This window comes from Phoenix dactylifera, chromosome 15, assembly GCF_009389715.1.
Source record: "Phoenix dactylifera cultivar Barhee BC4 chromosome 15, palm_55x_up_171113_PBpolish2nd_filt_p, whole genome shotgun sequence".
In the NCBI taxonomy this organism is placed as follows: domain Eukaryota; kingdom Viridiplantae; phylum Streptophyta; class Magnoliopsida; order Arecales; family Arecaceae; genus Phoenix; species Phoenix dactylifera.
Genome location: NC_052406.1, coordinates 3132398 through 3148880, shown reverse-complemented (window position 1 = coordinate 3148880; position 16483 = coordinate 3132398). Strand labels below are relative to the sequence as shown.

General features: G+C 38.4%; 1 protein-coding gene across 1 annotated transcript; it reads right to left on the bottom strand.

Annotated features, from left to right (window-relative positions):
- Positions 1-1752: 1752 nt before the first annotated feature.
- Positions 1753-15558, bottom strand: LOC103704227. The gene is made up of 6 exons (XM_008787428.4): positions 14351-15558; positions 10821-10912; positions 10634-10738; positions 9768-10556; positions 4839-5061; positions 1753-2365 (listed from the first exon to the last, which is right to left on the bottom strand). The coding sequence occupies exons 1-6, from the start codon at positions 14643-14645 to the stop codon at positions 1995-1997; spliced, it is 1875 nt and encodes a 624-aa protein (XP_008785650.2). The 5' UTR covers positions 14646-15558; the 3' UTR covers positions 1753-1994.
- Positions 15559-16483: the final 925 nt, after the last annotated feature.

The following is a 16483-nucleotide window of genomic DNA, read 5'->3' as shown; positions in this document are numbered from 1 at the left end:
ATTAAAAATAAAAAAATTGAAAAAATAGTAGTACATTCTACATAATTCAAAAGTAATTTTTGAGATAGAAATCTTCTTTTTCTGAATTTATAAAGGGCCTCAATGGAGAGTGTCGAGGAGGAGACAGAGCAGCACCGATGAAGGTTCTGGTGGTGATGGATCTGCTAGCCATAGAGGGAGTGAAGATAGTATGGTACTTCTTATGAGATACAGTCGAAGGCTAGTCTTCGATGCATTGGTGAGTCCCAGTTTATACATGCTACAAAGGATATGGACTATGATCAACTATTTTATAGAGCCTGCGAGGATATCATTGCATATAGGAGACGGACTCCTCGAGGTCGTTCAGAAGGACAGGATGTAGCTGCAGATGATCTCGCAGGTGGAGTAGGATCCATAGACGTATCGGGTTCCGAGTCATATACTAGTTCCTATTATCCGCAGCCTGAGGCAGCCCATAACCCATACAGATACATATATGGATATGGTGCGTCAGAGGCATCTTCCATTGGCTACTACCCTACGCAGTTTGGAGCATCTCATGGGTTGGATTTTGCTACCGCTATATTCAGATGGGCCCCTCCATAGAGCCAGAGCTTGAGCAAGAGATCCGAAAATTCTTATAACCCGGCACACATTCTTTCTAAGATGAGCAGACAAGACTACAAGGTCGCTTGGGTAGAGGCGTAGGTTGATCTGCCTCCTCTGGATTGCACTTATGATCTGGATATCTATAAGAGCTATCACTACTCATCCTGATTTTAGATATCTACGGGAGCTATCATTACTCATCCTGATTTTAGATATCCGAGAATATTGTAAAAGTATGTAATTGATGTATCTTGATTTGAAGATATTTTATGTTGTTCATTTTATGATTTGTATCATAAATTGGAAGTAATAAGATGCATCATCTATCTCAAACCCTAAACATAGAAACATTAAAAAAAAAAAAGAAATTGAACTTACATTCATAGAAAAAGATCCAAAAGAAAGAAAACTCTCTCCCCCTCCAACAAAAAAAAAAACCCCGCGCGGTAGCCGAAATTCAATCGAACCAATGGTACCAGTTCGGTACGGCCCGAACCGAACCAGTACCGAATCAATCCGATAGATCATCGGTACATCTACCGATATCAGTTGGACTGACATTGCATGCAACCATGTGGTATTACGTAATGCCCGTTAGTCCTTGTATCTCTTTTCTCAAACTTGAATTTTCATTCTTTTGAAGAGACCAGGGTCCCATTATGCAATGTTTTACATGGGTCCTTATTGTTTGCGCTTGTCAGTTTGAAAAAAATAAAAAAAGAAGAGCAGTGCTTTCAATTAACTTAGGTGCTCAATCCAGGAGCACTTAAAAATACTATTGTGTTTCTAAACAAGCTATTGGTTATGCGGTCAGCGAGTTCTGATTTGGCGAGCGTTTTTCTTATCTTTCCTTTCTTGTTGCTGGACTTCAGTGTTCTTTACATTGCTTCATGCTGGCTTTTGAAGTGCAATCCCCATCTGCCTATAGAAGGTTGTAAAAATGTTCTCTTTTTCCTCCTTTCCTCGTCAAAAATTTTGCAAAGCAGCCCTCCAATTGCTTAGAATTATTAATTTCTGCATCAGAACATGGTTCCCATCGCTTTGTTCAATCTGTGCCACCCCCTCATCCAGAAGTATGTTTGCGTTCGCAGCTTCGCAGCTGTCACTGGATGTTATGGTCAGCGAACAAAGCTGGAGGAGCCACTCCCTGCCAGATATTCATGGTCTTAATCTGGAATTAAATTGCTAAACAGAATGTCAAAAGCTTAAACTAAAGCCACAAAGATCACCAAGTCTTCAGTCAGTTCACCTCCATGGTTCTCCTAATTATAGTGCAGCTAACTTGGCACTAGAAAGTAACATCATCGTGTTTGTATATGATACTTTATACTCACACGTCTATGTACAAAAAAAAAAGAGAAAAACTTGAAAGCGAGCCTGGTTCCAACTACAATTGCCAGCCTTCAACTCTCATCGCCACCTATGCCTACCTTCTCCTCAGAGTCTTCCTCAGCACCTTCATCCTTCGGCCGCTTTCGTGAATTAACTTGCCTCATGTTTAGGTCAGTTCTATCACTCAAGCTGGCTTCTGCTTGCTTATCTTCTTCATTTGAGTTGGCTTGTGTAGCAAGGACTTCTTGGTCTGACATTATAGAACTGCCGGATTCCGCCCTCTTGGTGAAGATTAAGCATTCAGTTAGCTCTGCACCACGGCTAACTGAAGATATTGCTGACAAGATATCTGGCTTGGCTTGGATATTGACCCACTGATTCCCTACCCAGTCTTTAGAAATTCTTAAATTTTTTCTCTGGCATATTAAGAAGACATCTTCACCTGGATCACATGAAATTCATAAATCATTTCTCCCCCTTCTGATGTGTCAATGTAGCTCTTAAAAACAGAACTAGAAATTGCAGCTCTGAGAGCCCAATTGAATGGCACCAGACAAGGATTTGATGCACATTACTAATCAAAATTAAGCATATGTTGCAAGGAGACTGCAGGTGGTTAATAAGAAAATTCCAGTATTGACCTGTTGAAATCTTGCTTGCATATCAGGGTTGATTTGTATATATTTGTCAAAAATGAAAGGTTACAGAAGGCTTTTCTTTATGTTATGTACTTTCATCTATTTGCATATACACAAATAGGGTGTTTAGTCATAAATGCCTGACTAGTTCACGTATAACACTAGTACCTTGTCTGCATCAGCCAAATCATCAGAACCTTGATACATAACCATTCAGCCTTGTCCCAACACTATTTTCCTGTCAGCTTTATGAATTCTCATTGCAACTGCCAGAACCTTGATGACATGTGATAAATTGTTCCCATTTAAACTAGCCTTAGATGAATGTGGACTTAAAATTAATGCTGAAGTCCAGACAACAAAACATAAATGCAGCCAAAATAATTATTTCACCAAATTGGCTAGCTAAGCATGTTAAATCAGACTTAAGTAGACATCCAGACTGAAGAATGATAAGCCTGAAAATGCGGGAGAGAGGCCAATGGTTTCTAGGCGACGACAGCCTAGGAGATGCTTGAAAAATGTGAATGTGCGGCGAAGAAGGTAAGGAATGCTGCAATCATTAGTTAATGTTATATATCAAGATAAGAGCTATAAAATTAAACTGGAAGGTAGAAAGTATGATCTTGATGCATGTATCAGTTAGCACAGGGTCAGAAACATTTGACCAGATGTTGAAAAGAATCCACCAGGAAGGCCACCAACATCAACCGGTCTAGGAAGATTTCAGATAGTTTTGGCTTCGTATATAGTTTTAGTCAAAATCTGTGTTGTACATAAAGTTAACATATCTGGTTTCAATCCAGCCATCAAAAATACCAAATGTATCTTTCAAGCAATGTTAAATATACAAAAGAGGTACACTCGAAAAATTTATTATTTTTTTAGTGCAAGTTATATTGAAGTGTTGTTTGACAAGTAATAAGATGATTGTGCCATTCTTCTCCTGAAAGATATTTCCCATCCAAAATCTATAAATTCTCCTCTTTTCTGGGAATAACTTGACCTAGGAAGGATCTTTTATCCCCCCCCCCCCCCCCTCCCTTTCTTTTTTTTTGTTGGGCCATTGGGGTGGGGGTGGTCTTGACTGGACTTGTGTCAAAGGGCAAGAGAGAGGAAACAAGAACCCAAGATAACAGGGCTGAAAGTTGGGAGAAAGATATGGAATACTTTGCATCAATAGCCTTTAAATGGGAATGAGTAGTGAAGGATTGACAAAATTGATCTGAATAGTTGAATTAAGGCCTGGTGGTTATTCCCTTCTACTTCAAGTATATGAAAAAGCTAGCCTCTTAAAACTAAGATGTCCATCTGAGTACAATGAATGCAGTATTTTTTGAAACAGCAAATTGCCAAAGTATTTGGTTACAGAATGCTTTGCAATTTAAGAACAACATATATATGTCATATTCTTACCCTACTAATTACTAACCTAGGCAAAAATGTCTATGCTATTTCCCCTTATCTGACACTAATTGTTTTACTTATTTAAAAAAGAACATTTCATAAAGGACATCCGACTTTTCAGAGAGTAAAACTGGAGCATCCAATCAGCACAAATGCAAAATAGACCCCCGGGAATTTAAGCAATCTTAGTCTTTGTACTTCTATTGATCTCTTTAAGACAATGGTCAATGAGAAAATTTAGGGCTGGGATTGAACTTTTGCTATTTTCTGTCTTATAATATACCTAATCTGCATAAACTATAACATAACTAGCAGCTCTCCAACTATTTGGGATCAGCTCAACTCTTCCTTTACCATTTCTTCCTACTGGAACTACAGGAAAAATGTGCTTATGATTGAGTACATTTGTGTATTCTCTTTTTAATCTACTAGAGCATCAAGATAGAAATGGCCAAAAAACCTGCCCTTCAGAAATATGTGGTGCCTCACAATATTTCCTATCCATTATCTAAAAATGCAATTGAAACATCAAATGTACTAACAACTCCGGACAAGCTTACTAGATAAAATAAATAATGGATTGCTACATAACTAGATAAATGGATGTGCAATGGTTCATAAATACTGTTTTTCCTCCTGAAAGACCCCTTGCTCTGAATTCTTATTTTTACTGGCAATTCCAAAACACCCTGTGAGAAGAGAGACTATGGGAAACTGAAAATGGAGAGCACAAGTTGTATGTGTCTCACTACCATTCTTGACTAAAAATAGAGTAGATGGCAGTTTGAACAAAACAACACTACTAACAAAAATATGGCTTAAAAAAGGGGATAACAGTTTAGCACTAAAAACAGATAAGGAAGCACATACCTGGAAAATATACTTGCAGACTATCATCTTCACAGCTGTCTGTTCCAACAACAACTCCTTCCCACCAACCATCATTCCACCACGCATCCACCGGGGTTCCATTAACATAAGCAATAGTATCGAGTAAACAATCACATGAAGGACAAGGACGAATTGTTGGGCGGCCTGAGAATCTCATGCCCAATTTGTCAGGAGCTGCTGGTCTGAAGGCAGGGATCCATTCCTACACAGCACAAACTAACATAAATACAGGCAAGACAGGTAGTAAATTTATTCCTAGATGCAGAGACCATATGGTCCTTAGGTAGAAGGCAGATGCCTAGTATTGTATTATAAGAAAACCAAAAATCAATAAAGAATCACACGTATAAAATAACTAAAATTATCAATAAATCAGAAAAAAACGATAAAGAAAAAACTAAGTTAAGGAAACACTATCATATTTATTGGAGTACTTATTTTAGCATAACATGGCATGTCAATTAGTAAAACTACAAGTCGTCCCCACAAATTATAGAATAGTATAAGTTTATCATGCATAAATACATGATCAAATATTCAAGAGGATTAATTCAACTAGAAAGTCTATCCATGTTGAATAGTCAACCAAAGTAAGAAATAAACAAACAATCAAGAATTGCTAGACATATAACTAAGCTAGTCCAAGTGCCAAATGAGAAATAGTTCCAGTATCCACCTAAAACTCATAATTAGGAGTTTCAATCCGCCGAGCTTGATCGAGCCTGGAAATGATCAAGCTCAGCTTGAAATTAATTTCGAACCGGAAATTGTAGAGCTTCGTTCGTCTACCACTATTTTAAGCTCGGTTTGTTTACCATTATTTCAAGCTCAATTCAAGCCCAATTTTGAATCAAAACAAATGCAAGACTAAACGAACAGCTTGCAAATCCTTAATCGAGCTAGAAATCAATTCAAGCTTGAACCAAGCTTGGTTAAGCTTGAATCAAAGCTTGATTCAAGCTTGACTTCAAGTTTGATTCAAAAGAGGAAGAAAGCAAGAGAGAGAGAGAGGGTACCTCTCTGCCTGCCTTGGAGGTGGTGGTGGCATTGGTGGTGGTGAGGTAGTGGTGGTCACTTGTGGTGGTGACCGACGACAAAGCCAGAGCTCAAAATATTGCGAAAATCTTGTGGAAATTAGGTTTTAGAGAACAGAAGCAGAGATTTGAAAAATTAATCAAATACAAGAGAGAAACAGGTAAGAAAGTTCACCAGAGAGGAGACTACAATAGTGGTGGAAGCCATGGTGTCATAGTGGTCGTGGAAGGTCAAGAATTTAGGTTTTAAAGTGACAAGAGAAGATGGAGAGAACAATAGGAAGAGATTAGAGAGAGGAGTTTGTGGCGGCCGTGGGAGCTAGAGTGGCCAAGGACTTAGGCCCTGTTTGGGGGAGCTTTTGGAGGGCCAAAAAGTACGTTGTGGCCCTCCAAAAGTACTTTTAGATAAAAAATGGTGTTTGGTAAAATTTTTGGAAAGCTATTTCAGCTTTTGCGGGAAACTGAAAACAGCTCTTTGGTAGAAGCTCCATTTTGGAGCTTTCCGAAAACGCTATTTTGAGCTTTGTTGGAAAGTTCTATTTTTGACCAAAATACCCCCATTTTAAAAAAAAAAATCCTCTCCCACCGCCTGTTCCTCTCCCACCCAACCCTCCTCCCCACCCCTTACCCCGGCCGCCCTCTCCCCCGCCGCCGCTGCAGTGCCGCACCCCCTCCCTCTCCCCCGCCGCCGCAGTGCCGCACGCCCTCCCTCTCCCCTTCCTCGGTGGGGAGGTGCCGAAGAAGAGGAAGACGGGTTGGTTTTTCCCTTTCCGCGGCCGCCGCCGGCCACGATTTCTCCGTCACGAACGGATGGGGAGGTGCCGAAGAAGAGGGAGTTCCCCACAGTGGGGAGGTGCCGAAGAAGAGGAAGAAGAAGGGGGCGCCCTCCCCCTTCCTGCGGCCGCCACCGGTCATTACTCGCCCCCCTCCCGCGTCTGCCGAAGGAGTTCCCCACGGTGGGGAGGTGCCGAAGAAGAGGAAGAGGAAGGGGGCGCCCTCCCCCTTTCTGCAGCCGTCGCCGGTCACAACTCGCCCCCCTCCCGCGTCCGCCACGATCCGGCCCCTTTCCGGCACCGTCGGCCTCGCGGAAGGAGAACACGTCCCAAGGGGGCAGCCGAGACTGCCGCAGGCGTCGCCGGCCACGGCCCGACCCCCTCCTGCGGCTGCCGTGGGCTGGCCTCCTTCTGGCGCCGCCGGCCGCGTGGGAGGAGAAGAAAGGAGAAGGGGGGAGAGGAAGGAAGGAGAAGAAGAGAAGAAAAAAAGAAAAGAAAAAGAAAAGGAAAGAAGAAAAGGAAAGAAAAAAAGAGAGAAGAAAAGAAAAGAAAAGAAAAAATAAAGAAATAAATAAATGCATAAATAAATATTTATATAAATGAATGAATGGATGAATAAATAAATAAGATAATAAATAAATATATTTCAATGAATAAAATAATAAATAAATAAATAAATAAATATACGAATGAACGTATAAATAAATAAATAAAAAGAAAAATAATGAGTGAGTGGCAAATAATCTGATCTTTATGATATTGATAAATACAGTGAATTTGTCACCATTGCAAATAGTTAAGTAAAGAGATAATCTGTTAAAGAGATAAATTGTCATTGGAAGGGTAAAAAATTAATTTACACTAATAATTATAAAATTTTATATATTTATTGTTGTATTATACTATAAATATAATATTATATTACATTATATCATAATACATTAATATGTTATGTTAAATAATTTAATATTATGTTATATTATGAGAAATTAATTTATACTAATAATTATATTATTTTATACCTTTATTATTGTATTATACTATACATATTATATTATATTACATTATATCATAATACATTAATATGTTATTTTAAATAATTTAATATTATGTTATATTATGAAAAATTAATTAATACTAATAATTATAATATTTTATACCTTTATTATTGTATTATACTATAAATATAATACATATTACATTATATCATAATACATTAGTATATTATGTTAAATAATTTAATATTATGTTATATTATGAAAAATTAATTTACTCTAATAATTATATTACTATTATACTATGCTATGCAATGTCATATTACTATATTATAATAATATTATTTTATATTATAGTAATATTATACTATATCGTATATTATGTATTAATATATGTTATGTTTTATTATACTCTGTTGTATAATACTATGCAATGTCCTTTATGGTAATTTTGTCATATAAAAGTACTTTCTCAGTTTGTTTACCAAACATATGTTAAAGTGCCACGGTACTTTAGCAATATAGTTACCAAACAGCAAATAGCTTTTTATAACAGTTCTACTTCAAACAGCTCTACTGCCAACAGCTCCCCCAAACAGGGCCTTGGTGGCAGTGATGGCCGGCAAACGAGGAGAAAAGAAGGGAGGTTGAGGTGTGGAGCTAAAGGAATTTGGGGAGTTGTAGGAGAGTGCAGAGTGACTTGGGAGTCATGACTCGGAAGAGGTATGCAGGGTAAGAGCCGTAAGTCTCTAATAGAGTGGAATGTTGGCTCATAAATCCAACGGGTATGCATACGTGTGTGTCTATATATATATACACACACACACACAGACATATATATATATATATATACATATATATACATACATATACATACATATATATACATATATACATATATATATGTGTGTGTGTGTGTGTATGTGTGTGTAGATATAGATATGCATGTGTGTGTGTATATATATATACATGGATGTATATATATATGTGTGTGTATGCATACAAGGTAATACTGAGCCTTATTGAGCCAAGCTTGATTGAGCCGGCTCTTTTTTTTCATTCGGCTCGAAAATAATTTCAGTCCTGACTTGTTGCTCAAGCCCACCTTGTTTATCTTCAAAGCGAAGCTGAATTGGCCTATTTCAAGCCAAGCCCAAACCGAGCTCGACCTCATCAAATTGTTTAATATGCTGACTCATGATACCCTATCTTGTCCCACATAATACCCAACCCACCCCAGAGTAATAGTTCAAACCCTACCAAACCGGGACCCAGGCCTAGATGAGCTACTTAGGCACCTATTAGGTGGCCATGCCGCCTTGGCAATTGGTCCTATGTGGAGCAATTGGGGGACTATCCAAGTCTAGGTAGTTGTCTCTGAAAAACTGTACAGAGAAGCATTCAGATAATCAGCAGAGTCGAAAATATCTCAAATATATTTTTAAGAGAGGATTTCTACATACGTGGAAATTCTTGTTCATGAAACAATATCATAATATTTTTCAGGAATAATAGTTGTTGTAAATTGTAATAGTTAATCGGTGCAAATAAGAATTTAAGGCACCATATTTTACGTAGTTGCAGCTTACCATCTATACTAGTAGACGTATGTCTGTATCCTGATGAGTAGGTATGCAATTATGCATAACAATAAATTTAGCTAGAAACAAGATAAAGAGAACAATCAAAATATCTATCCGCATTTATATGATATGAAATCTGTGCAGTATTTTGTTTCCTTAAATACACAGTTCAAGTTGCATACTGAAAATACAAAAATGCTGTCTGAGTGCCTATTCTTCCAAACCTAGAATAATATTCTTAATTTTTTTCTTTGTTCATAAGTCATAGAAATCAATCTGCGCATATAAAATTTAATGCGCTATAGTTAAAACTAATCCCAACTTACTTGGTGGGGAGCTGCATATATGCATTTGTTTTCAGATGAATAAAAATATGCAAGTAACACATGAACAACAGCAGGTTGCAGCTAGAAACAAGACAAAGGAAGCAGCTTGACATCTGCCTATAATATGAAATCTGAAAAATGAAATTTTCTTTTTCTTAAGTTATGGCCCACCAACAATTTAAAATGGCCTACTTTACCTCCACATTCCCACAGCCATCAACATTCTGCAAATCATCATATCGAACCTTCAACCTCTTATGAGATAATTGCAAAACAGTGCATTTGAACCAGCAGCCTCTGATGCCACTATCTTGACAGAGCAGCTCTATCTTCTCGCCAACCTTAAAAGGTGGGGTAGGCCAATTGCGTGGTCCAACAAACTTCACCGACAGTGGTCTTCTACCAGGTAACTCATACCTTAGGTTTTCATAAGCTGGTCTGCAGGCTGTTATATGGCTTGACATCTTTGCAGCTAAACGGTCTGCTGAAAATTTCTGGTGCCCCTTGATGAACCTTATTCTCTTGGGACCAGCACGTTTTGTGATTCTTCCATGACCAGATTCTTCCTCTTCCTTCTCAAACACGGTGCTTATATCCAAGCGTGCAAGAACTGCCTGATTAAAATATCCACGCAAAGTTCTTAAATCAAAGAGTTTGAATTTGTTTTTGCTGTACTGCCGAAAGCATAAACGGATTCCTGCTGTAGAAGCACATGGCAATGAAGCCAAGCATTTTTCATAGTGTTCAGGAGTTAAAACAGTAGCTATATCATCCACACACTCTGCACTGATGACTTGAGAGTAAGGTGTGATGAAGACTTCACTGGGATGCGGAGTAGGTGGGGGTATTGTACAAGCAAATTCTTGATTTTGATGAAACCATCGTACTTTAACCTTCTTCTGCCCTTTTTTGTCTTCATACATATCTTCTAAATAAGCAAGATAGCGATTGACCACCTCAGACATGACAAGAACAAACGAATGGGTCTGCACAATAGAGAATCTTTGTTTGGCACCAAAATATGACTGGGGGAATTAAGTTACATGGAAGTGACGGTGCTTACAGCTATGGTGGTTCCATTGCGACAGAATGCTTGGTAATGCCGAAGCTGTTTGCCACAAGTCCAGGAAACACCAGACCACACAATGTCTGAATTGTGGCCTTTATCCTAAGACAAAGTATTAAGAAAGTTACACAAATAGACTTATAAATTTATGTGTAAACTGAGAATTTGACCAACAATTTATTACCATATGTTTAAATAGATATCCTCCAGTCTCATTGAATCCATTCACCTCCACATCAGCAATCAAAGATTGTGGTAACTCATATTTTTCCGATTCTAAGGTAACATGGTAAAGGGTAGTTAAGTACTTATTTCATATTGACAAACACAGCATAATTGGATTAGTAAGATTTCTCAAATGAATCAGCTAGAACTCTTTATTCAGCAAGAACAAAATTAAATGACCTGTTTGAACAAAAGCCTCCTAATTTTTAAATAAAGAATTGTGTTGTGACATAGTTATTCTTTGAAATATGACATTGCTCAATAAAACAGAAAAAAAAACTATTTGAAGCGACAAAAGCTTCACCAAAATAAACTTCAACACAAGAATATCAAGGATTAAGAATTTTTTGATACTATGACAAGGAGATATAAGAAAGGATTCACCGGGCATATATAAATCTGTGTTGTGATGTTTAACATGCAGGACCAGTTGTCACCTAGCTTAATAGCTGAAAAAGGCCCATGAAGTCACGTAGGACTTCCCATGTTTAAGCTGGTCATGGAACAATTGCCATGCCTGGTTGTATGAAGCATTAAGGAGACTTCTGCCATATTCTAGAGTGTTTACAATCAAGAAAATTATCTATACAAAATTGCTAATTGACCATGCATTGTGGTTTAAGAATATCATCTTCTATCAGAAGGCAACTTTTTTTTGTTCATGCCATATCTAATTTGCCACTCAAGATAATAGCAACCATGTGACTTCATTCTCCCAGTAGCCACTCATAAAGTCTGTAAAGTATCCGTAATGCATCATATGCTGATCTCCAAAAGTGTCCGATACTTTTACGAACTACTTATATTGGACATCCTGCAGTAGCTACCAGTAGGCTGACCATGTGACCCCATTCTCACCTTCATAATCCTGATTTATAATCACAAAGCACATTTGCCAATGCATTTTCATCACATGGTAGATCAATGTTTTTGTTTCTCTCTTTTCATAAGGTTGCTTATAAAAATTCGACAAGACAAGCAGACGCTAGTTGCATGTCCTTGCAATGTGGCATAGGCCATTAGAAAGTCTTCCTTGGTACTGCAATACCTCAAATTAAAGCAAGGTTGATAGCTGAAAGCAATGTTAACAAGACTTCTTTGACATGAAAAAAATTCACCATTATATGATCGAGAAGCTTTAGATAACAAGGTCAACTTGTCAAATTTTTAGGATTTTCATTTAATGTTGGGTGAGCAAAGATTGATTTCACAACGTAAAGTTGCAAATATCCCACACACCCTCCAATAAAGACTATCAAGCATTCAAGCTGATATTGGAATTTAGACTAGTTTGAAGATCGCCATACGACTGACGAAAAGAGGGAGTTTTCAGCATAAAAAATAGTTTTTGAGATTTCAATCCGATAGTGGTTTAAAACTAATTTTCCAAGGATTTTAGGTGTTTAGTTGATCAAGAAAAAAAAGATTGGAGGTCTCCAGTAGTCCTTTTAACTCTTTGTTTTTTCTAGTTTTAAGTCTAAAGTACCATGGTTTAGCATCAAGGAGCCCATTTTCTTGTCAAAAGAAGCAATTAATTGAGGGAAGCTAATTGGAAATCCCACATAATACACGCAGTGGGAGATATCAGGGGCAACTAAATTTTGGGGCCAGTCATAATAGAGAAACCTCTTGTTGGCCGAATCCTTATCAACCCCTAATCCTTCACCTGGACTTCTTGAGCCCTTTGTTTTTCTTCTATTCTTTCTTCAAGAGAAAACCTAGGGAAGACAGTCTTGTGTCAAGAGACCAAGTTAAAAAAGAAGGTACTTCGTTTAAAATAAGTCTTACTGTTATAATTTGCGGTTCTTCTCATGTAAAACAAACTCAAACTAAGTATTTCTCATCTTTTTTTCTTCTCTTTGAAGATTATGCTTCAGGATTGGGAAATGGAGTTGCCTCATTAGTAATGGAGACATGGACACAACCCAGACTACAGATATCAAGACAAAACCAGAAAACTGAACTTATGTTTCAGATATTAATCAAGTTTTAGATTTTTATTTGGGTGGAATCCATTACTCTATACTGATCCCACATTTTAATGATTAATATCACTATCAATTCAGTAACAAGAAAATGATTATTTTGAAGTGCCTGCTTTTTCCCCTCAGATAGTTATCTCTCAGCATAGCCAATCTAGCATATTGCATCTGGCCTCACATAAATGTGGGCTGGGGAAAAATATATCCACATACACACTGGGATAACCAAAAAATAAAAAAGCATAAAGACCATGAGGCACTGGTGTGTTGATTTAAGATTCATTGCTTTAAGCTACTTAGGGTTAAACAGAATGTTAAAGCAAAAGAGAAAAAAATATGCATTATTGTTAATGATTGGATAAGATTTTGAAGAACAGAGTTGTTGCTACCAGCATGCAAGAAGTTCACCTGAGGTGTTGAGCCTACCATATGGTGATACAGATGAAGAATTTCGGTTCATAGGCTTAGTTATGGCATTTAACATAAGTAACAGATGAAAAGGCTTTGATGAGGTGGCAGATTCATATGAAAACAACCAATGGAATGTTTTAGGTTGTTGTATATTGTGATAAGAGTTCATTCCTTTGGTTATTTAAACCAGAATGGATATTGGCACCTTTGCATCTCATGACGAATGGAGTTAGAAACATACAATATTCAATTTCAAATTCCAACTCTCAGGTCAGGTTTCGACGATACAAAGCAATCTGAGGCTAGAAACAAGTCTCAATCACCATGTAACTTTAATAAGAAAAATGTGTTAGCATGAGGGAGGCAAACTAGGGAACTGGCAAGCTTTACAGGCTAACACTTTACACCATTCAAACCCTAAGTTACCTTTAAAAAAAAAAAGAAATGAGAAGGAAGGGTGTAAAGAGACATAAACACTAACACTGCATAACTCCCATGCTTATACTGAAAAACTATGGTTGAAAGCCTGACAATAGTCTAAGTATAGAAATTTGGGAATTAGCATTAAAGAAGTCCATCACTAAATGAATGGAATGAAACCATCATCAGGCATTTTCATATCCTTCATATTATCTCAGCAACACCCGAGGAAGCACTACTTGCAAGACAACTTGTTAGAGTAGGAGAATTAATATGCAATGACACACCAGAAGATGAATATCTTGCAGGACATTTCACCACCCAAGCAGGCAAAACATAAGAAGAAAGAGACCAAATCAACCCTTTGTGACAAGTAAAAGCTTCCACATATATGTCGAATCATTTTGATCAAAATAACGTTTGTGATGATGAACCAGCATCAAATTACTAGGTGCAGAAGCACAAGTCTGCAAATGACAGGAAAAATAGGACAATGCAAACCAAATATATTAAAGAGCTTTCCGGCAATACAGCAAATGCATATCAATGCACTAATCCAGGCATAAAATCTAAATGTGAGGTGCCGAAGTAGAGAAACATTAGCGTATTCAAATGCCCAGGTAAAAAGTGAAAATGAACTTTCAAGTACAGAATTGCGTTTGGAGAGGATAAGTACTTGAATTATTTTCGGTGCTGGTCTTTGCTGGAAGAAATGAAGTCAGCCAATCTACGACTTCTCTTCTCGATCTCCACTTGAGGCAAGAGACCCCCGACTTGTCCGGCCCGTAGGCCTGACAGAACTCCTCCGAAACCACATAAAGCATGTGCCTCAGGCTCCTTTCGGTGCCAACAACGGCAAGATGGGAATCTCCCTTGGAGTCTTCCAGGTAGTAGTGGACGACTCGGCTTCCACGCTCCTGTGAGACGAACTCCTCCCTCCACTTCACAAAATCAGGACTGTTTCCTGACATCGTGGCAGTAGACAACACCAACACCAGATCAAAGTAGCATTCCAAACCACCTATGGGACCCTAAAAGATCAAGCTTAGAGAGTTCAAAAATCTCAGAACCAGCGCAGGAAACGAAGGGGGGGACAAAAGGGCAACAACTCTGGGAGATTTCGAGCAACAATGTCAGAGAGCTCGAGTCAGTAACTAGGGTTTCCACAAGTCAACTCATTCCAACGGGAAACCCCCAAAAAATCTAAGAACCGGGCTCGCTCGCACGCCTATCTTTTGAACCAAAAGCGCCGAATAAACAAACAATCCCCCCAAAACATCACCTTTTTCAGAGAACTCGACCGTGCAAAACTGGGCTTCTCATCAACACCGTCTGCTTGAACCGGAACGGGTTTAGGTTGAGCAAAAACTTTTCCATGACGGTGAAATCCAGCCCAGAGAAGGATCAAAAGATGGGGTCTCCTCCAATCTTTACCAAAAGCTGGGGGGAAGAAGAGGAGGATCAAACCTGGGTCCTCCAAGGCTCCATCCGAAGCGAAAACCAACCAGAAAAGGGCGAGCCAAAGGGGAAGCCTTGTCCACAGCGGCGGAGGAGCCAAAAAGCAAGAAAAAAGAGTTCAAACGAGAGCTCTGAGGGAGGAGGGGGAAAAAAAAAAAGAGCCGACCGGGGGATGCGGTTGAGAGCTTGGGAGCCCGAGGGTGAGGGAGAAGAGGTCGGCTCTTGTCTTCTTCTAGCTTTCTCCCTAAACTTGGAGATAGAAAAGAAGGAGAGGAGAAGGGAAGAAGAATAGCTGTGGAGGCTCAGAACGGAGTTCACGCGCCGCAGGGAAGGAGGAGGAGCGGCAAACAGCGGGTAAGAAGGGAAGAAGAACGCCCTCTCTCTCCCTCTCTCTCTCTCTTCCTTTAAGAGGTTGAATAAATCAAGTCCAATGAGGGGTGGGTGAGGAATACGGCCGGGAATCTCCCCCCGGCCCTTATCGTGCGCACACTGCGCACCATTCCAAATGGTTTTTAATGTTACTTAGGGCTTTGCAATTAGAAATTATTTGAGGTGATTTTTTATGATGATCATGTGACATTAGGGCCTTTGCAATTAGAAATTATTTGTGGTGATTTTTTATGATGATCACGTGACGTTAGGGATTTTGCAATTAGAAATTATTTGTGGTGATTTTTTATGATGATCATGTGACGTTAAGGCTTTTGCAATTAGAAATTATTTGCGGTGATTTGTATGATGATCATGTGACATTAGGGTTTTTGCAATTAGAAATTACTTGTGGTGATTTTGTATGACGATCATGTGACTTGCGTGCATGATAGAAGACATGTTGTTGAGAAGTGAGTTATTTGTGGAAAATGCATTGCAACCACACACCTTAGAAGGCACCAAAATTTTTTAGGGCCCGCATGGTGCTTGGTTCGCAAATCACATGTATGGTACTAATCTTCATGAGTCACCTCGTTCCTCTCGTAGCATGGGATAAAAGAACTTGTGCATAAAAAATAACCACCTATTCCTAAATAATTAATTTTATCGCCATACATATATTAACTGGCTAACTTAACATATTGAGAAACCATCTTTCATTAGCAATTCAATGTAAGCATTTGTTTTTGTATAATTTATTTTGTTATTTACTCTCATGAATGTATTTTTGCTAGATTGGTATAATGATTCAGCTTAACAAAGAAAAATGTATGTGTTTGTATTTTTATCTACAAGAGGCTAATGATGCAAATCAGGAAGGCAGTGTTTATATGAGACAAATAGAGTATACTCCCGCTTCCAATTACTACACTTTGTCCCCTCTTCCTTAAACAAGGTATAACATGACAATAATTATTAA

Bases quoted from the DNA above. Each gene is read 5' to 3' on its own strand.
- LOC103704227 (XM_008787428.4), bottom strand. From the start codon at position 14,645: ATGTCAGGAAACAGTCCTGATTTTGTGAAGTGGAGGGAGGAGTTCGTC. The intron at 10,913-14,350 runs GTACTTATCCTC...ATGTTACCTTAG, and splicing joins CAGCACCGAAAATAATTCAA to AATCGGAAAAATATGAGTTA. The intron at 2,366-4,838 runs GTATGTGCTTCC...CATGTGATCCAG, and splicing joins TCTGCAAGTATATTTTCCAG to GTGAAGATGTCTTCTTAATA.